The sequence below is a fragment of the Schistocerca gregaria genome, chromosome 2, assembly GCF_023897955.1.
Source record: "Schistocerca gregaria isolate iqSchGreg1 chromosome 2, iqSchGreg1.2, whole genome shotgun sequence".
Lineage (NCBI taxonomy): Eukaryota > Metazoa > Arthropoda > Insecta > Orthoptera > Acrididae > Schistocerca > Schistocerca gregaria.
The window spans coordinates 584,688,323-584,710,483 of record NC_064921.1 but is presented as its reverse complement, the minus strand read 5'-3'; the positions used below and the strand labels follow the sequence as shown (position 1 = coordinate 584,710,483).

The following is a 22,161-nucleotide window of genomic DNA, read 5'->3' as shown; positions in this document are numbered from 1 at the left end:
CTGACAGAAGCTTACGATGTCATCGTGGACCTTGCTATCTCCAACATCTTGGCCCGCCATTTTGTGGAAATTTCGAGCTCTTCCCAGCGTCACCCTGCCTTGCTCCATTGGAAACGAGCGGAGGAAGCTAGGGCGATAACCTTCTATTTTCAGAATCATGAGTGCTACAATGTCTCCCGCTGGGCATCTCTGGCTTCCTTTTTGTTGACGATTTTGTCATCTATTGCAATTCTCCACGGACCTGTGCCACTTAGCGGCGTCTTCAGCGCTCTCTTGATCGTCCTTACTTCTGGAGCATCGACAATGGCTTTCGTTTCTCCACTGACAAAACGGTCTGTATGACTTTCTTGTGGCGCAAGGGGTTTCTCCCACCATATTTACATCCTGGGCCTGTTGCTCTTCCATTCGTTCCTTGGGCTCATGCTCGATAGAAAACTTTTGTTCCTCCCTTGTGTCTTATCTGGCAGCCCACTGTACGTGGTTCCTCAAATTGTTACGTCTCCTCAATGGTACTTCCTGGGGTGCAGATCGAACCACCCTCCTCCGTTTATACCGGCCTCTTGTCCGTTCGAATCTAGACTATGGTTGCTTTGTTTATGCGTCTACCCGTCCGTCACCCATACGCCGTCTCAACACTATCCACCATCGTGGAATTCATTTGACCACTGCGTCTTTTACACTAACCCGATTGAGAGTCTGAATGCTGAAGCTGCTGGATTACCATTATCCTACCGCCTCCTCAGCAGGTAAGCATGCTGTTTGTCTCCACGCGTGGCCCCCATCCTATGCCTATTTCTTTGATGATTCCTTTGATCGCCAGTATGGGGCGCGGCCTTCTTCTCTGTTACCTCCTGGAGTCCACTTTCGGCACTTGCTCCGGTGGCTTAACATTACACTACCTGCAACTTTCCCGGTGGGTGTGAACCCTTCACCACCTTGGTTTCGTGAAGCGGCCCGTGTTGACCTTTGCCTTCATTCGCTTCCTGAGGACGATGCTTCAGTACCGCTCTATCGCCTTCAGTTTCACGTCCTTCGCACGGAACTTAGCGATAGTACCTTTGTGATTCCTGATAGCTGAGACAGAATTATCCCACATGGACTTACAGATTAATGAACTTAGTTATAGGTCAGCTGATGGCACACTACTCGCCTCGGGCCAGTTTCAAACTGTGCCGCCTCACCCCTCGCGAACTGTTTCACCTTCCTGGTCTCACAGTCACTCCACTCGCCTCTGATCTCCCTGCAGACCACGCGATCCTAAGGCAACGATGTTCTACTAGACATCATGGGATGACCTATCGATGGTGCAACAGTTCATTCTCTCTCTCTCTCTCTCTCTCTCTCTCTCTCTCTCTCTCTCTCTCTCTCTCTCTCTCCCCTCCCCTCCCCCCCCCCTCCCCGCCACCCCTTGAAACCAAAACCACAGGGGAGATGGGAGACCCCAATACCTAACCAGCAGTACCCTGCTTAAACTGGCTCAGAGAGACACGAAACCCCTCCAATTTTCAAGCCTGATCGCGACCTGAATGGGAACTTCTATAATCCTATAGTGACCCACCAGATGGGGTGCCAGTTTACCAGAGCCTTACCTGAAGGACCACTGTCCTCGAATCTCTTAACGAAGACACCTGCATATTCCCCAGACGCCGTCCCCGGTTACAATGCGCCCATTAACATTGATTACCTGCGGAATAGTATCACAGTGTAGAAGGTCATGAGTGGATCAAATGTTTGCCAAGGGGGAACTAAGGGGTAAGTTAGTGTAAGAGAGGCAGGAGTGACCTGGTGTCTCTCATGCCTGGCAGTGTCAGAAGACAGGTTCATCCAAGGTAAGGCAAGGTGCCACTTGGTTTGAGCCTTAGAGTGAAAGGCGATTAAGGAAGACTTTACGCTGTGATCAGCACGATCTGAAGGCCGGGGTTAATACAGAGTGGCAGTGTCATGTCTAACCCCAGAACAGAAGCAAAAGTTCGGAAATTTTCTAGAAATGTCGCCAACAATGACTCAGAAGTACCAAACCAAGAGAAAACCCTACCTATGTGCTTAATACTTCGCCTCGCTGTAATGCCACTACTAAGCAACAGACAGCTGAATTGGATAAAACCATCGACCGTGAAAAGTATATAACGCTGAGAGGAAGGAGAGCGACATAATCCACAAAAAGACGCTCCATGGGCGCCTCTGCCAAGGCGGACTGGAGCAGCCCACTTCACCAGGGTCAGGTGAGAGAGAGACATATTATGGAGGTCTTTTGGACTCCTAAATGACCCTGCCAGCATGGTGTGAAAATATTTAAAGACGATCGGAACAAGAACGATACATAGGCAAATCCTAACCCCTTCACTCCATGGACCACTGCAACGCGATACGTCCTACTACAAGTTATAACTGGGAATGACTTGCCTGGACTTCAACAGATCCCTAATGGAGCCTAGATCGTAATCACTATGCTGTTGCATAACGACGTTGCCAAACAGTATGGAGATGCTGATTGGAAGAATCCTAAGGAAATGCAATCCGAAAACAAAGGAAGTAGGTTACAGTACGCTTGTTCGCCCACTGCTTGAATACTGCTCAGCAGTATGGGATCAGTACCAGATAGGGTTGATAGAAGAGATAGAGAAGATCCAACGGAGAGCACCGCTCTTCGTCACAGGATCATTTAGTAACCGCGAAAGCGTTACGGAGATGATAGATAAACTCCAGTGGAAAACTCTACAGGAGAGACGCTCAGTAGCTCGGTACGGGTTTTTGTTAAAGTTTCGAGAACATACTTTCACCGAAGAGTCAAGCAGTATTTTGCTCCCTCCTACGTATATGTCGCGAAGAGACCATGAGGATAAAATCAGAGTGATTAGAGCCCACTCAGAAGCATACCGACAATCCTTCTTTCCACGTACAATACGAGACTGGAATAGAAGGGAGAACCGATAGAGGTACTCAGGGTACCCTCCGCCACACACCGTCAGGTGGTTTGCGGAGTATCGATGTAGATGTAGATGTAGATGTAGATGTAGATGTAGAGATGTCAGTAAGTAGAGCGTCCACAGTAATCTGTCCAGGACCCCCCATGATCCTCGAACCTACTTCTCAGGGTATCGGCAAAAACATTGTCACACTCCCTGATGAGACGCACGTTGAACCTACAGCCCATCGCGCAATACGACCCGTTTTATGGGGATGGTTTAAAATCCAACTAAGTGACTGATTGTCCGTTACCAAGGTGAACTCCCGGTATTCCAAGTAAAACTTTAATTTCTCCAGCGAAAAAATAGTTGCCGGTGCTTCCAACTCGTGACTACTTCTTTTCACTGAGGCATAGGCTAAGGGCCTTCAGAAACAGATTATTACTCACTGCGATTTTTAGAGAATCAAAGACAGCTTGTTGGCTGTCAGTCCAGGCAAAGGGTTCATCCTCCTTTCGTAAAAGTTTCAAGGGAGCAGCCAGTTCCGCGAATTTTGGAACTAATTTCCGAATGTTTGGTCATCCCGATAAAATTCGTCACGCCCTTCTTAGTTTTGGGAGGACGGAAACTATAAATGGCCTTGGTCCTTGACTGGACAATCCTAACCCCTTCTGCCGAAACTATATTCAAAAAGGAAATCTCACACTAGGCTAAGAAAACCTTAGATGGTTTGACGTTAAGACCTGTCGCAAACAGTCTAACAAAGATGATTCAAATGATCGCCAAAGGAGACACTAAAAATGACGGTGTCAAAAGAACCGCAATGCCGGTAGACAGATAAAAAGGCACCCTGTAAGACTCGTGTAAGTTCCAATTGGTACAGAAAGCTGTGGCCGCCTTGTAGTCTTCGGCCAAAGGAATTTGGTACTAGGCCTGATACAAATCACAAACAGAAACGTAACGAGCACGTGAAAACCAAGAAAAATACGTGCAAATCGGGAAGGGAAATCAACTCCAAGATAACCTCTTAATTAAAAACACTGAAGACCACAACCAGTCAGAATCTCCCTCCATTATATTTCGCGACCGAAATTATTGCGAAGTGGACGGCCATATAATCCCCTCCGTGAGTATTTTGTCAACCTACTCATGCAACACCATCGGTCTAGGAGGGGAACAACGGAATCTGGCAGAATCTGATTAGACAACAAAATACTACATTCAATACGGTTGCTAACACAGAATCTGTCAGTCAACGCCTCGGGAAAACTGCGTAATATGTCTAGCCAGACCTGAGCTTTACTGGAAGGTAGGTGCACCACATCAAAGTCCGTACTACAAGTACGATAATTACACAGGCTCACCTCCTTAGAATATTGGCACAAAAGCAACTTCACTTTGGGGCGGAATCCAGAATAAAATCGGCGGCACGCTTAACCTAACACAAGCGCAGTCCGACTAATGAAATCGCATCTCAGTAAAAGGTCAGTAGTGAGACCCTTCGTCACCGAAACTACACAGGCCAAGAAAACTCGCCAATCCGACAAGAAATTCGTACATGGACAATGAGGGGAAGAGCTTCATCATTAACTGTGCTACGAGGTATGTCGACAAGTTCCTAATTGGAGAACTTACAAATGTTCCGGTATCTGAAATACTACTGACGACTCATTAGCGAAACCTGCTAACAAGGCACACAAGGGCTCATGACTAACATAAGAGCAAACGAAAGGGAGAGAACTGTTGTCACCACTTTAAGTTTACTACACTGACGGGACAACAACGAAATGGTAACATGCCGGGCCTTCTTCTAGCGTCAGTTGTTAGGACGTTCCTTGCCGCCAGACTCGCATTGGCGAGCAAACTGTGCCTACCGACCACAACGATGACGTGAAACTTTCAAGGCCGGAAGACAGGCTAAAAGGAACACATTTAAACTCGTTTAGGCTGCAATTGGTACAGAAAGCTGTGGCCGCCTCGGACTCTTCGCACACAGGAAGTTGGTACTGGGCGTGATTCAAAGGCTCTTGGAGTGGAGCTAACAAACGCCTGAGGGACGTCCTCTCTCAGACTCTCCTTTCGTCGACTTGCTTAACCCCCTTACAAGAGTAACCAGACTATCCAAGTTGCGATAAGGCACGGATCTCAGCAAGTAGAACCCTGGAGTGAACCTCGACATAATACCTTGCAAGATAGTATTACCAGGATCATACTCAGACAGCTGTAGGTCAAAAGCTACGGCTAACGTACGTATTTCACGAGACAGTGAATTAGGTCATCATCCCCTTCTGAACCCGAAAGAAATAATGATTGACTAGATCGCTAACTAACTGACAAACGCTCCCTCAGAACTTCCACGTGGAATTCTTTTAAGGTCCTATCTAAAATCGCGCTGACCATTTCGGCCAAGGATCCTTGATAGATCAGCTGGAAAAGAGTTTCCCGCGGCGTCCTGAAAAAGTCTACTTGCTTCTATAGTTTAGCGGAAATCCACAAAAAACTCCTTCTGCCTGTCAACTGCGAGACTTCCCATGCCACACAATACACTCAAAAAAGGCTTTGTAATTTAGTACATCCGGTGGGATCTTTCTCTATATTAGTTCTGGGTGACGATGGGAATTCCTGATGTTCAGTAACTTGTGTTTCCCTTGATTCACTAACCCCCTGATCGCTCTCGCTCTCCAATGCACTCAAACCAATCTCAAAACTGACCACCCTATTATAAGGCTGGTCAGTGTCGGGTTTGATTTTATGAACAGCGACCACTGTCGCTAAATCTTCAACGTTCCTGAACCAATGCGCGGTTTGCACCTGCATTCGATACACTTGCATACAGGCTGGAACACTGGCTTTTAGGAACTGGAGGGGGTTCCTGTGCCAACCGGCACAGCATTCAAGGGCAACGCTCACCTTACCTATGCGCCCGCACAGCCGAACTATGTCGAACCAATAGATCAGAAACGTCTCCATCTTCGGTTAATTCACGGATGCGACACTCAAACGTTGGCTGTTCCTTCCTCAAGCAGCCCACTCCGACCATAACTCTTGACTCCATGTGTAACGGAACGCAACTGGAACTCAAATTTCAGCAGGTGTGTGTAAACATGAAAGATACAAAATAGAGTATTAAACTGTAATTGAATGTAGTAACACGAATGGTTTCAATAGATATCAATCCTTCAACCGGTAGACAACCAGGCTCTTGCTATCAGGATGGTACACAATACCCGTGTCAGGCTGTCTGTGGAAGGAAGAACTGGGCCAAAGGAAGACCGAACATCATTCATGTTGTGAACTTTATTTTAACAAAACACACTAAGATTTATTGAACATCTATTGCAAAAACACCTCAAGTGGTACTACTAAGGAACAGAATAATTTACAATCATAAAACTGTTCAAATGGTTTCGCCGATAAAATGCTTAAGGTGTGAGTTAAATGGTGCAAATGGCTCTGAGCACTATGGGACTTAACATCTGTGGTCATCAGTCCCCTATAACTTAGAACTACTTAAACCTAACTAACCTAAGGAGATCACACACATCCATGCCCGAGGCAGGATTCGAGCCTGCGACCGTAGCAGTCGCGCAGTTCCCGACTGAGCGCCTAGAACTGCTCGGCCACCGTGGCCGGCATACAATTGTACCACACTAATTAATAGCAAACATATTAAATACAATAATAAAAACAGTAGCAATATAATAAAAGAGCTAAAAATTCTTTCTCGGAAGAAACTAAAGTTTACAATCCAAACAGAAGTACACTCCGAAAAAAAATTAATGTAGCGCCGGATAGCGCAGGTGCGCAAGACACGCAAGAGAAATAACCAGACAAACTTGATGTTAAATATTGGGTCCAGAATGGTAGAAATAGTGAGAACCTGCATGAAATTAACAGATTTAACCCTGTTAGTATTTGACCAGTTCAAAAATTAACGGCGCATACAAGGAGTAAGATTAACAACCTTTCAGTTGGCCAAGTCACACTTGCATAAAGACATTTATGTAAATAAATCTACTAATCATTCTATTGGAAAATTAGCATGTTAACACTTTAACAGCTTACACGAGCTATAAATAAAAGAAAATTAAATGGAGAGCTGCAATAACAACGGTAATACATCGACGTTGTATACAGCCCTGTCTTGGCAAGGCGTAGTGGGCTCGGGAAGATTAAATGGTGTAGGGCCATCTGCACCCGGCTGGCCGTTCTGTCAAGCGCAGACTTGGCTCCGCTTTCGGACGTTGTGTCTGCTCTACCAACCAGCCAAATTTCACCCAATTCCTGCCGAAATAAACACAAATGCTAGCCTAATACGTAATTTATTACAGGAATTGGGCCAATATTATAGAAATGGAATAGCACATAGCTGAAGATGAGATGGTAGGTACGATAATGCGAGAAGAATTTGACAGAGCTCTGACTGACCTGAGTGGAAAGAAGGCCCAGTGAGTAGACAACATTCTGATTCTGCTAGAACTACTGATAGTCTTGGGAGAGACAATCATGACAAAACTCTTCCATCTGGAGAACAAGATTTATGACACAGTCTAAATATCCTCTCAGTTTAAGAAGAATATAATAATTCGAATTCCAAAGAAAGCAGATGCAGAAAGGTGTGAATATTATAGAACTATGAGTTTTAATAAGTCACAACCCCACAACAGACTACAGCAGTCCACTCACCCTACCGCCACCCCACATACCGAACCCAGGGTTATTGTGCGGTTCGGCCCCCAGTAGAACCCCCCCCCCCCCCCCCCCCCCCGAGGAACGTTTCACACCAGACTAGTGAAACCGTGCGTGGTAGAGTAATTATGGTATACGCGTACGTGGAGAACAGACTGGCCGGCACACCGGACATTGACACTAATGCGCCGGGCGGATTCGTCCCGGGGAACGGCACGCCTTGCGCCCGGATAATAAGTCATAGTTGCAAATACTAACACGAATTCCTTACAGAAGAGTGGAGAAACTGGTAGAAGCCGACATCGGGGAAGACCATTTTGGGTTTCGGAGATACGAGGGTTGGAACTTTAATAGTGCAACTATTTATTTATAGCTCGTACAAAGTAGATACTGACCTTCAAAGTAGTCACCAGCATTGTGTACAACCCGTTGCCAACGATGTGGAAGACGTAGGATACTTTTAGCAGTGCCATTTGTGTTGACAGTTCGAGAGGTGCGGTCTATTTCCCGACGAATTTGTGGCAGCTCTGAAGCGAATGTCGTGAAGCGTTTCCTTCCGTTTTAGAAATCGAGTTGAACTCATAAGGGCTTATGTGAGGGGATTACAGTAGGTGGTGTAGCACTTAGCATCCCCATCAGTCTGTAAGTAGGCTGTATAGGTTTTCTTATTGGTAACGCCACGTAGCGCTCTGTATGAAATTCACTGGCTGTGCTGTGTGCAGTCTGTGGCTAGTTTGGTACAGAAGCATTCTGGAGATCAGACGGCTAGATCGTGTAACTAATGAGGATGACCAGAAGTGGGAGCAAAGAAATTTATGGCACAGCTTCACTAGAAGAAGGGATCGTTTGGAAGGACACTTTCTGAGACATAAAGGGCTCACCAATTTAGTGCTGGAGAGAAGAGTGGGGGACAAAAATCTTAGAGGGATACCAAAAGATGAACACAGTAAGCAGATTCAGAAGGATGTAGGTTGCAGTAGTTATTTGGAGATGGAGAGGCTTGCACAGGATTGAGTGGCATGGAGAACAGCATCAAATCAGTCTTCAACAACGTCTTTTATTAACGGATCAGACAGAGCCAAACTACACAACTCTCCACAAACTAATCTGTTACCTCGACGTAATGACTGCTAGAAAGCCAGGTGAAATTAATTATTGAAATATATATAATATTTCTACTATGCGGTATGTTGTATTCTTGAGCTCGCGCGTTAGTGAAAGTTATCGTTATACATAGAATCGATATTAATGAGATCAGTGGCCAAATTACATTAAATTAGATTCAGATTTTTTTCCCTTGTACATTTGCCTGACGCAAGTTCACTGATACAGTGCTATCCTGATATGTGGATACCCATCAATTATCGATCTCCATTTATAAAGGGCAGTCAAATGAAAACGGGACAGATAGCGAAAAGTAAGTGAGAAGGTTCGCGTGTTGCCAAAGTTCTTTCGAGTACGCTGCACAAATTTCGCAGGGAAGCCCTTGTACATCTTCCATACAGCCCCTTTCGCTCCACATGCGATGTCCATACTTTCGAAGCCTTGAAGGAAGACATTCGTAGCCGTCGATTCTCTTCGGACGAAGAGGTGCACAGCTGGGTAATATCATGGTTCCCTAGGCAACCGCAAGCTTTTTCCATGATCGCATTGTTTCATAAACTGGATAAACTCATTAACAGTTACCGCTATTACTTTTGAAATAATAAACAGTTTATTTATTTTTTACCATCTGTCTCGTTTTCATTTGCCTGTCCCCTTATATACCATACTGCACCCTTGCTCTTGCAATGAAGAAACAACCAAACAATCTCCCTCCCCGCTTTTGTTGGTCATTTGTGTGTCTGCTATGAACATATTCTTAAATAAATACACCTTGTTTAAACCAGTTTGAAACATGCTTTAAAGATGTCTTAAAGTAGAGGTGAAAGTACCCATACCGTTTACATTAGTTTTAGTTTTAGTTATGTCATGTTCCGTAGATCATTTTCCCGATTATTTTATCGATGATGTGGAACAAATCGGATTACAGGATATATACACACACATGAACAGTGCTAATATTCATATTACTGAAATTTTGAGTTCTGCGCATGCAACTAAATTTAGAGGTACTTTTTTTACCATTTCTGAAACAGAAACTCGTCCATGAGTATGAGTTGTCCAAAAGAAATGATTTTAAGCTATATTTAAAACTTGATCTGCTACCTGCCAGACACTTTATGTTGTTGGTCAAATAATCAAAGATTTTTGTTGCTAAATAATATACTCCTTTTTGAGCAACTGAAATCTTCAATAACGGATGGGAAAGGTCAGTTTTCCCTCTAGTGTTGTACGTATGAACATCACTGTTCTTCGCGAACTGAGATGTATTATTTGCAACGAATTTCTTAAACGAATATATGTACTCTGATGGTGCAGTTAAAATACCTAACTGTTTTAAAAGGTGCCTACATGACGTCCTTGGGTGAACACCACTAATTATTCTCACTGTTCTCTTTTGTACAATCAATACTTTATGTCTAAGTGGTGAGTTGCCACAGAAAACTATTCCATAAGACATTATTGAGTGGAAATATGCAAAGTATGTTAGGAGGCTGATCTGTATATTACCAAGACTAGCGATTATACGAAGAGTGAAAGAAGCTGAACTTGTTTGAGAAGCTCAGTAATATGCTTCTTCCAGTTCAAGTTGTTATCAATGTCAACACCCAAAAATTTGGAGAAATCTGCCCTGTTAACTGAACCCTGTTCATATGAGGCATCAATTGTCGGTATGAATGTATTCGGTGTACAGAATTGGATACAGTGAGTTTTTTCAAAATTAAGGGAGAGACCATTATCTGAGAACCACTTAATAATTCTTTGAAAGACATCCTTAACAATATCTTCAGCTGCTTTTTGTCATTTGCTGTCTAGAGGTGTAGTTATAGCTAGGAATTGCTGATTTAGTAAAATAGTTCTGACGATGTCCATCCAGGCGCTCTCTGCAACTGGAGTGATGTCTTCTGCCTGTGTCACTAACACAACGTTCAGGACAGACTTTGCACCACATTTTGTATGTTACACCTTTTGTTCATTTGTTCTGCCAAGATTTTAGGGAGTGAGCTACTCGGAGTCATAGTCTATTTGTGCGAAAAGAATTTTTACATCAGTCCTGTTGAACATTCTTGCGATCTCCTTTAATGCGGCCACTCTGTTTGCGTGAAATTTATTTTGGCTAATAAAGCTTCTTCGTAGATACACTCCTGGAAATGGAAAAAAGAACACATTGACACCGGTGTGTCAGACCCACCATACTTGCTCAGGACACTGCGAGAGGGCTGTACAAGCAATGATCACACGCACGGCACAGCGGACACACCAGGAACCGCGGTGTTGGCCGTCGAATGGCGCTAGCTGCGCAGCATTTGTGCACCGCCGCAGTCAGTGTCAGCCAGTTTGACGTGGCATACGGAGCTCCATCGCAGTCTTTAACACCGGTAGCATGCCGCGACAGCGTGGACGTGAACCGTATGTGCAGTTGACGGACTTTGAGCGAGGGCGTATAGTGGGCATGCGGGAGGCCGGGTGGACGTACCGCCGAATTGCTCAACACGTGGGGCGTGAGGTCTCCACAGTACATCGATGTTGTCGCCAGTGGTCGGCGGAAGGTGCACGTGCCCGTTGACCTGGGACCGGACCGCAGCGACGCACGGATGCACGCCAAGACCGTAGGATCCTACGAAGTGCCGTAGGGGACCGCACCGCCACTTCCCAGCAAATTAGGGACACTGTTGCTCCTGGGGTATCGGCGAGGACCATTCGCAACCGTCTCCATGAAGCTGGGTCCCGCACACCGTTAGGCCGTCTTCCGCTCACGCCCCAACATCGTGCAGCTCGCCTCCAGTGGTGTCGCGACAGGCGTGAATGGAGGGACGAATGGAGACGTGTCGTCTTCAGCGATGAGAGTCGCTTCTGCCTTGGTGCCAATGATGGTCGTATGCGTGTTTGGCGCCGTGCAGGTGAGCGCCACAATCAGGACTGCATACGACCGAGGCACACAGGGCCAACACCCGGCCTCATGGTGTGGGGAGCGATCTCCTACACTGGCCGTACACTTCTGGTGATCGTCGAGGGGACACTGAATAGTGCACGGTACATCCAAACCGTCATCGAACCCATCGTTCTACCATTCCTAGACCGGCAAGGGAACTTGCTGTTCCAACAGGACAATGCACGTCCGCATGTATCCCGTGCCACCCAACGTGCTCTAGAAAGTGTAAGTCAACTACCCTGGCCAGCAAGATCTCCGGATCTGTCCCCCATTGAGCATGTTTGGGACTGGATGAAGCGTCGTCTCACGCGGTCTGCACGTCCAGCACGAACGCTGGTCCAACTGAGGCGCCAGGTGGAAATGGCATGGCAAGCCGTTCCACAGGACTACATCCAGCATCTCTACGATCGTATCCATGGGAGAATAGCAGCCTGCATTGCTGCGAAAGGTGGATATACACTGTACTAGTGCCGACATTGTGCATGCTCTGTTGCCTGTGTCTATGTGCCTGTGATTCTGTCAGTGTGATCATGTGGTGTATCTGACCCCAGGAATGTGTCAATAAAGTTTCCCCTTCCTGGGACAATGAATTCACGGTGTTCTTATTTCAATTTCCAGGAGTGTATATTTTGAAGTAGTGTGACTGGACACATGAATGAAGAACTTGTTTGCTTCGCTAACACCGAAGAGAGTCACGTAGAGCTGGCCATATGAAAAGCATCTGACAATACAGTTAAATTATATATTGTTAGGAATAAAAGAGGGCCGGCCGCGGTGGTCTCGAGGTTCTAGGCGCGCAGTCCGGAACCGTACGACTGCTACGGTCGCAGGTTCAAATCCTGCCTCGGGCATGGATGTGTGTGACGTCCTTAGGTTATTAGGTTTAAGTAGTTCTAAGTTCTAGGGGACTGATGACCACAGCAGTTGAGTAGCATAGTGCTCAGAGCCATTTGAACTTTTGAATAAAAGAGACGCGGGGCACCACTTCCCTTCTTCATTTCCAGTTCTATGCTGTTACAATGGTGATAAGTAACCTTAAAGATGTGTGAATGAAGAGCACTAAGAAGCAGATAACTCATGAAGCAATGATCAACTTTACGTCGCGCCTCGCTTTTAGAAGAAGTTTTCAGAGAGTGAGTTAAAGCCTGATGTTCTTAAGCTGCAGCACATCTTTCCTCACGATCTTCATTGGATTCTTGAGACCACATAGCTCTCAGTCGTTTTGCCCTTCTGGTTTACTCAAAAAGACACGACCGTTTTTTAGGCAATTTTATTCGTAAACAAAACTAAATCAAAATGTTGTCAGTAGGCACTCAAATACCAAAGCAAACTATAAATACGATTTTATGGTAAAGAATAGAAGTGAAATCTATCGAAAGAAGCAGAGCAATGTCGTTAAATTTTTAATACACAAAGCGAAATTAGTGCATTTGTATATCCTAACCAAATAAATTCAGTGTGAGTCATTCGTAAAGTTAAGATTGTGGCGCTTAACTCAGGTCACTGATGTAAACCCATGAGTCACTGACGTGAACTTACGACAGTGAAATAAAAATGTCTTTCCTAGGAAAACAGTCAAATATAAATAGAACATATGGAAAGAAGCAGTGCAATGTCTGTAAGTATTTAATACAAAAATCAAAAGCAAAAATTAGTTGTCTAATATAATGATTTCGCATTGTGTTACCGCTGTTAGTTTATATTCGTAAATATAAGATTGCGGCATTCAGTTAGCGCCTCTTCAGATTATCTTGAACAGCGCTGTTCAGGATAATCTGAAGTTGCGCCAACCATGCGAAACACGGAGTTTTGGAGATTAGAGAGTTCAGACAGACAGACGCGATGATTTTACAGTTATTAGTATAGACGGTGCAAGATGTCTGATTAGAGTGTGGGACTTTATGGGAGGATTCGTGCTAATTCCTAAACGGCTTTATTCTCGTACACGGAACGTTCTCATCTTACAGTATAGTGCACAATGTGTCAGGGAAGCTGAGAGGATTACTCTGCAAGAGTGGTGACGCAGCTCGGCTCGTTAATGGATGTGAGAGGCGGAGCAGCCGGCCTCTGGCGATACGTGACCGCGGGGGCAAGCTGCCACCCACGCGAGTCTGGGGGCGGGGGCAGGGGTGGGGGCGGAGGCGGCTTCCCACGCGACTTGTTGCTGCTCCTCTGCGCGTCAAGGGCGGTCGAGGTGCACCCACTTTGTTAAATTTCTACCGTACTCTCTGCAATTTAAACTCGAGGGACATACCGCGTGGTACGTTTGTGTGTGTTGGAGAAAGAGTGTTCCTTTTGTATTTTCGCCCAAAAGATCTGCCCAGTCACGTTTAACTGGCAGATATGAATACTACTTGACTTTATCAGATAATTTTTATTCAGTTTGCTTGCGCCTTCATCACTGCAGTCTCCTTTGTAGTCTTCATGTTAAAAGAAGGGGGAAGACGAGAACGCAGACCGCCAATGCGTCTAAGCGTATTACATCTACATCCGTACTCCGCAAGCCACCTGACGGTGTGTGGCAGAGTGTACCCTGAGTACCTCTATCGGTTCTCCCTTCTATTCCAGTCTCGTATTGTTCGTGGAAAGGCGGATTGTAGGTATGCTTCTGTGTATGCTCTAATCTCTCTGATTTTATTCTCATGGTCTCTCTGCGAGATATACGTAGGAGGGAGCAATATACTGCTTGACTCTTCGGTGAAGGTATGTTCTCGGAGCTTTAACAAAAGCCCGTACCGACCTACTGAGCGTCTCTCCTGCAGAGTCTTCCACTGGAGTTTATCTATCATCTCCGTAACGCTTTCGCGATTAGTAAATGATCCTGTAACGAAGCGCACTGCTTTCCGTTGGATCTTCTCTATCTCTTCTATCAACCCTATCTGGTACGGATCCCACACTTCTGAGCAGTATTCAAGCAGTGGGCGAACAAGCGTGCTGTAACCTACTTCCTTTGTTTTCGGATTGCATTTCCTTAGGATTCTTCCAATGAATCTCAGTCTGGCATCTGCCTTACCGACGATCAATTTTATATGATCATTCCATTTTAAATCACTCCTAAAGCGTACTCCCAGATAATTTATGGAATTAACTGCTTCCAGTTGCTGACGTGCTATTTTGTAGCTAAATGATGAGAGCTTTTGATGAGAGCTATCACAGTTATTAATCTCTGAAAAGATGGTTGGGGTTTAATGTCGACGCCTCTGCGAAAAGACAAAACGAGCACTTCACAAACATCCTCCTATAAAGCATAGAGTGCCATACCCAGTTACAGTACTGACGTCGACTATCTGTATTGTTTAGTCTATGAACTTACCCTGCTTCGTAATATTCCAGTCTGAACTTGTGCGCATCTCTGTGATCGTATTGTGGGGTCTTGGCGGGACCCCAGGGTGGCGAACAATGGCCGTGGTGTAATAGCCGTGTCATAAAACTGCTACGTAGACAAAGAGAGCTTCATTACAGATGGAGTAGAATCCTAGGTAATAAACGAAAGCTGAACGAAGGGGAAATGAGCACAAGGACAGCAACGAAAGAAGCGAACAAAAACTAGAAACCTAAGACGTATTGATCTTAGGTAAAATCAGAATGCGTTTTGAAACCTTACTTTCATTCGCTCAGTGACCATAATGGCACCTAAACGTTGAACAACAGGAAGAACGCCGAAATACTGAATTCGGCCTTCCGAAATCGTTTCACTGCGAAGATCGTAAAACGGTTCCTATTTTCAGTCATCGTACGGACGACTAAATGGCAGTATCGAGATAACCGAAGGCGGACTAGAAAAGCAGCTACAGTTGCTTAGCACTGGAAAGGCATCAGGACCAGGTAAGATGCCTATAATATTCTACAAAGATTATGCGAAAGTGCTTGATCCCTTTCTAGAAGCTGTTTATCGTAGACCGATGGAGCAACGAAGGGTACCTCGCGACTGGAAAAAAGCATGGCTTCAAGAAGTGCCGTAGGAGAGATGCACATAATGATAGACCTATATCACTGACCTACTATGGAACGTGTTCTATGATCACGTATTATGACACTATTGTGGGACGAAAATCTCATCTAGATAAATCGACATGGATTCCTCCAACAGAGACCTTGCAAAACTCATAGTGAAACCTTCCCGTCTAATATTGGTATATTGATTTTCACATTTACTCTTATTCTTGTTGTTAAATTTAAGGGAACCAAATTTTACTTGATGTACAATTCCTACTAAAACCCTTTCTATTTACATATTCTCTTTATTAGAGATAGACAAATCATTTCGTATGACAGCATTTGTGTATACACTTTGTTCAAACTATTTTCTATAATCAAATTTTATACTTATGTTGAGTCCATATGACTCAACAACGTAGTAAAATTTTAAGAAAGCCGAGTAGCGGCATATGTAATTATGTAATAGGCGTATTTAAACTGTTTTAGCATGTAATTATCTGAACTGTTTCTTATTTAAATTGTTTTGTTAATTAAATTGCATTGTGTATTATTGAGAAAGAGCGGGAAACCGCGCATAGATACATTTTGAGAAAGAGCGGGAAACAGCGCGCAGTAATACATCTGTAATGGTAGCAGGGATTGTCTGCACCAAAAACCATTGTTGGCGGCGAGACCGCACTTTTGTAGCATTGAGCGTTGGAAGCGAGCAGTTGCGAGTAAGATGTGAGACGAGGCAGTCGTAGCTAGCGAGACATGAGAGGAGGTCGCTGTAAGCGAGGTATGAATTAACACTTTGAAAGAAGCGGTGTGCTCGCCAGCCACTCGCTATATGTAGCGCAATGCTAGTTTTTAAGAATTTTTGTAAAGAACTATGCCCCTTGTAATTGTTTGTCAAGATCGTTCTCAGAATATAGTTATGTAATTTTGATGGAAAATTAGGTATGTAGCGCAACGCTACTTTTTAAGAATTTTTGTAAAGAACTATACCCCTTGTAATTGTTTGTCAAGATCGTTCTCAGAATATAGTTAACTTCTACCAGATTAAATGCATTAAGAATTTTCTATCCCAAAATCATTCACGTAAATGCTTTACGGAATTTATTGTTATCTTAAAAGAAAAGTCTAAACTGAGCTTCAGCTTTTATCAAATCTAAATTAACTTCAACTTAAAGAATTCCAGTCACAAAGTATTATGAAACTCCACCAGCAGCTTATAATTATGTTAAAGAGAAGTAAGTATATTCATTCCACAGTTTGCTGTAGCAGTCAGATGGCGATCCAGTATAAATAATTAAAGGTAAGAATCAGTCTTAATAATTTCAGGTAACGACTGAGGGCCACGGCGACAACACATTTTATGTTTCGTCGTAATAATCAGCAGGTAGTCTTGACAGAGCAGCAGTTAAAAGATTTTAAGAGACGCAGCGTTCAGTCAGCAAGCAAACGTTCATCCAATATTAGACGGGAAGGTTTCACTAGTGAGAACGATCTTGACAAACAATTACAAGGGGTATAGTTCTTTACAAAAATTCTTAAAAAGTAGCGTTGCGCTACATACCTAATTTTCCATCAAAATTACATAACTATATTCTGAGAACGATCTTGACAAACAATTACAAGGGGCATAGTTCTTTACAAAAATTCTTAAAAACTAGCATTGCGCTACATATAGCGAGTGGCTGGCGAGCACACCGCTTCTTTCAAAGTGTTAATTCATACCTCGCTTACAGCGATCTCCTCTCATGTCTCGCTAGCTACGACTGCCTCGTCTCACATCTTACTCGCAACTGCTCGCTTCCAACGCTCAATGCTACAAAAGTGCGGTCTCGCCGCCAACAATGGTTTTTGGTGCAGACAATCCCTGCTACCATTACAGATGTATTACTGCGCGCTGTTTCCCGCTCTTTCTCAAAATGTATCTATGCGCGGTTTCCCGCTCTTTCTCAATAATACACAATGCAATTTAATTAACAAAACAATTTAAATAAGAAACAGTTCAGATAATTACATGCTAAAACAGTTTAAATACGCCTATTACATAATTACAATAGTACTCTGTTCTTCCAAGAGATCCATAGTGCTGTAGACAACGGCGTTCAGGTTGATGCCGTGTTCTTTGACTCCAGGAAGACATTTCACAGCGTCCCGTACTAGTGTTTAGTGAAGAAACACTTGCTTATTGAGTATCGAACTCTATTTTCGACTGGATATAAGACTATCTTACGGACAGAAGACGTCGCTCTTAACGGGGCAAAAACGAGAGATGTAAAGGCAGCTTCCGGAGTACCCCAAGAAAGTTTGACAGAACCTTTACTGTTTACAGTGTATATAAATAACCTAGTTAAAAGTGACGGAAACTATTTAAGTCTCTTCGTAGATGATACGGTTGTCTATAACAATATAACAATGCCAGACGACAGCATCGATTTGCAGAATGACCTGCAGACCACTGTTGATTGGTACAGGTTCTGGCAGTACACCCTAAACGTAAATTAATGTAACGTGTTGCCCTTACGTAGGAAAAGAAATCCACCACCGTACAGCTACATTATTGATGACGTATTTCTGTAAACAGTCTCTACCGTGAAACGTCTAGGACTAGCCATCTAGAGCGACCTTTAGTTGAAAGACCAAATAAAACAAATAGTAGTAAAAACAGACGCCACACAGATTGATAGGACGACTCTTCAGGAAATGTAACTCATCCACGAAGGAAGTGGATTACAATGCACTTGTTCGACCAATTCTTGAGTATTGTTCACCAACCTTGTATCCTTACCAGGTAGGACTGATAGAAGAGAAAGAGTAGATCCAATTAAGAGCAACGTGTTTCGTCACAAGATCGCCTAGTCCGCGCTAGAACGTTACAGACATGCTCAGCACACACCGTTGGCAGGCGCTGCAAGAGAAGCGCTGTGCATCAAGGAACTGTTTACTATTGAAATTTCGAGGGAGTACTTTCGGAAAGAGCCGGACAACATATTACGTCGACCCACATACATCTCACGACAGGAAATGATGAAAAATATCGATCATTTAGAACTAATACCGAGATTTCCGGGCAATCATTCTTCCCACGCACGTTTTTCGAGTGGAACAGGGTATGGGGAATCAGTTAGTGGTGCCACACACCGTTAGGTGACTTACTGAGTATAATGTAGATGTAGTGCAAGAGAAGGTCCCGCTTTCAAGCCGTAACTGGGAATTGGCGGTGGCTGCAACCGCCTGGAGAGCTGTTAAGGAACATCCTTGTCAACAGTAGAACCTTATTCATTTTAGTACAGGAATGGCGTTATATGAGACGGGATATCGATAAGTTGGTGGCTGCCGCCGCACGTAGCGCCATAGTCAGCAACTGCCGTCTTGGGAGACAACACAGCATATGCCAGCGGCGAGAAACAGTGGTGTCATCGAAACCGCTTCCGAAATGTTTCAGGCGCAGCGATAGCAGCGTTACTAACTCGTGGGTATTTATGAGAGCGTGCTAGCCAGTGCTTCTCTAACAGCAGCAGACCTACCCCGGAAGGGACAAGAGCCTGTAGCCATAGGGCGGTGAGTTTTTCATTCGTTCTCCTTTTATTGTTTACTCCGCTCTTCTAGGAGCTTATTCGGAGCTGTGGTGGTATGCTTCGAAGGTGCTGGCTAGCTTCTTCCACTTCGTCAGCTTCCTAAACAAATATTCTTTGGTTCCGAATACGCCTTTTCGAGAGACGGTGTCTGGACCAGGCTGACAGTCTCTTCCTTCTGTATGACGTGCTCACCAGTAGCTCGTCTCAACCGACGGAGTCGTGGTGCAACAATATGCTGCTTACACACCTGTCTGAAGAGCTAAATGACACAACGATTTTTCGCACTTCTTACCCAAGCCATACCAACTCGACTTTTTTTAATCTAAAACCTGTACACTGTCTGCCACATGGGCTGGAGCGCTGTGTGGTTTCCACAACTTGCCTACGGTGGCGTTGGCTTCTGTGCAGTTTTAGAAACGGTGCTAGTGTCGTTGTGAAACACCCTGCACTACATATCACAATACCGTCGGTACTCACATGTGTCGTGAATTGTTTGAATTGAATGTGGCCATGAAAGTACCAACATGGCAAAAACCTGTGACGGATCTTTTCAAACCATTGTAATATATTTCAGTTATCTTTTCACAGGGCATCTGACTTCAGATAATATATTTTCTGAAGAATTTTTCATAATTAAAGGTATTCAGTCTGTGATTCAATATTATACGCACTCATTTAAATTCATGTTTGTTGTCTAAGTTCCAAGTGTGTGGTTCCCTTCTTGAGTACAAGGACGAAAATTCAGACGAGAATATAACACAGACATTTTAACTAATATGTAGCATACCCCATCAGAACAAAAATATCTGAACACCCCTACACAATGCGGAATTCACGACTAGATGTCACGAGAGGCCCTTCCGCCAATATAAAAGGTTTATATTTATGAACTATGGTGTAAAAAAGAATTTAACGACTTGGGACAAGAATAAGTTGAAAGAACTAATGGTTATTGAGATTCCAAAGCAATCAATAGGAAACTATTTACTGAAACAAAGGAAAAAATACAATAGAAGACGAAATAGTAGGTTTGGGAACAAATAGCGAATACAGCAAAAGAACGACTAGGCAATAAATCCTTGGATAACACAAGAGATAATGAAGGAATAATGTAATTATAGAGGGACTGAATTAGCCAATGTAAATACATAGATCCAAAAATAAGATTGACAAATACTCACGGAACACAATGGCTACAATAGAAAAGCAAAAGTGTAGAAGCATCGTTGACCAGGGGAAAGGTAGATGTTGCGTACAGGAAGATTAAAGAAATTTTTCGAGAAAGGGAAAGTTGCTGTACGAATGTCAAGAACACAGGTCATAAATGTATTACTAAATATAGCCTACGAAGGTTGCAACTTCAATAGTGGCAACTATTTATTTACAGCTCGTAAAAAATAGACAAGTGTTTCAATGTTTTACTGACCTTCAAAGTAGTCACCAGCATTGTGTACAACCCGCTGCCAGCGATGTGGAAGTTGTAGGATACTCTTAACAGTTCGAGCTGTGTTGACAGTTGGAGCGGTGCGGTCTATTGCCTGATGAATTTGTAGCAGTTCTGAAGCGAATGCCGTGAAGTGTGCCGGTCGCTGTGGCCGAGCGGTTTTAGGCGCTACAGTCTGGGACCGCGCGACCGCTACGGTCGCAGGTTCGAATCCTGCCTTGGGCACGGGTGTGTGTGATGTCCTTAGGTTAGTTAAGTTTAAGTAGTTCGAGGAGACTGATGACCTCAGATGTTAAGTCCCATAGTGCTCAGAGCCATTTGAATCATTTGAACGGTGAAGTGTTTCTTTCAGTTTAGAAATCGAGTTGAACTCACGAGGGCTTAAGTGAGGGGAGTGCAGTAGGTGGTATAGCACTTAGCAGCCCCAACAGTCAAACAAAACAGTAACAGCTTGTACTGTACGTGCTTGAGCATTGTCCTGCAAAATGATGGTCAAGTCCTGCAGAACGTGTCATCACTTCGGTCTCTAGTTTTAGGTTGTGTTCCAAAAATGAACAGCACAGAGAAAGACAAAGTCAAGTGTGCCTGTTTTTGCCGTTAAGAACTGATAGCATTCACGTAGCTGGCGACGATCTTTTTTGAAGTGGCTGCCCGAAAAGAACAGATTAGAACCTGCTCTGTGGCCGGTAGTACTGCAATCTCCGTAATTCCCCAGAAGACCGGCAAGTGTAGCGGCGGTCAGCTAGCGAAGTTATCACCGCTTGTGGTGGAGCCGCTAAAACGATTTTCACTGCCTCCGTCATAGATGCGCCTCCGTCCACCGATAGCAAAGCTATAGGACCGAGCTTGTCAGCAAACTCATCACTCCATACTGCTGCGTACCTCTTTCCACTGTAAAGCGTTGCTCAGGTGTTACAGTACTTACCTTATTTTGTGGCAGTGTGTGACGTATGTTGTGCTGCGCCGTGGTGTTGCAGGGCGGCGAGCGCGGCTGCTGGTGGCGGCGGCGTGGCTGCTGAGCGCCGTCTTCTCGGTGCCCATCGCCGTCCTCTACCACGAGCGACCCGTCGAAGGTGAGTCCACTCACCACCTACTCAACACACCTCTTCAGGTTACAACTTCTCCTGTCACGAAATTTCTCTCTGTACGCTCATTGGACACTGCGGAAAGCTACATCATACGCTGTGCGCACGGCAACAAGTTCCTGTAACAAGTAACGCTCCTTCTTCAACAACCAGTCACGGTCACCGCACCATGGACACACCTCGTTATGGAACGTTTGGACGAAAATATTGGACCACAGCGGGACATGCATGCTTCAACATAACTGTGCATCCAGAATGAGATTTTCACTCTCCATCGGAGTGTGCGCTGATATGAAACTTCCTGGCAGATTAAAACTGTGTGCCGGACCGATACTCGAACTCGGGACCTTTGCCTTTCGCGGGAAAGTGTTCTACCAACTGAGCTACCCAAGCACGCCTCACGCAATATCCTTTCTTCCAGGAGTGCTCGTTCTGTATGGTTCGCAGGAGAGCTTCTGTAAAGTTTGGAAGGTAGGAGACGAGGTACTGGTAC

General features: G+C 44.5%; 1 protein-coding gene across 1 annotated transcript in view; it reads left to right on the top strand.

Annotated features, from left to right (window-relative positions):
- The window catches only part of LOC126336239 (cardioacceleratory peptide receptor-like), a 956,109-nt gene that overhangs the window by 884,311 nt on the left and 49,637 nt on the right, over positions 1–22,161 (top strand). The window contains exon 5 of the mRNA XM_049999729.1: positions 21,561–21,656. Within this exon, the coding sequence (XP_049855686.1) occupies positions 21,561–21,656 (96 nt within the window). The remainder of the gene's footprint in view (positions 1–21,560; positions 21,657–22,161) is intronic.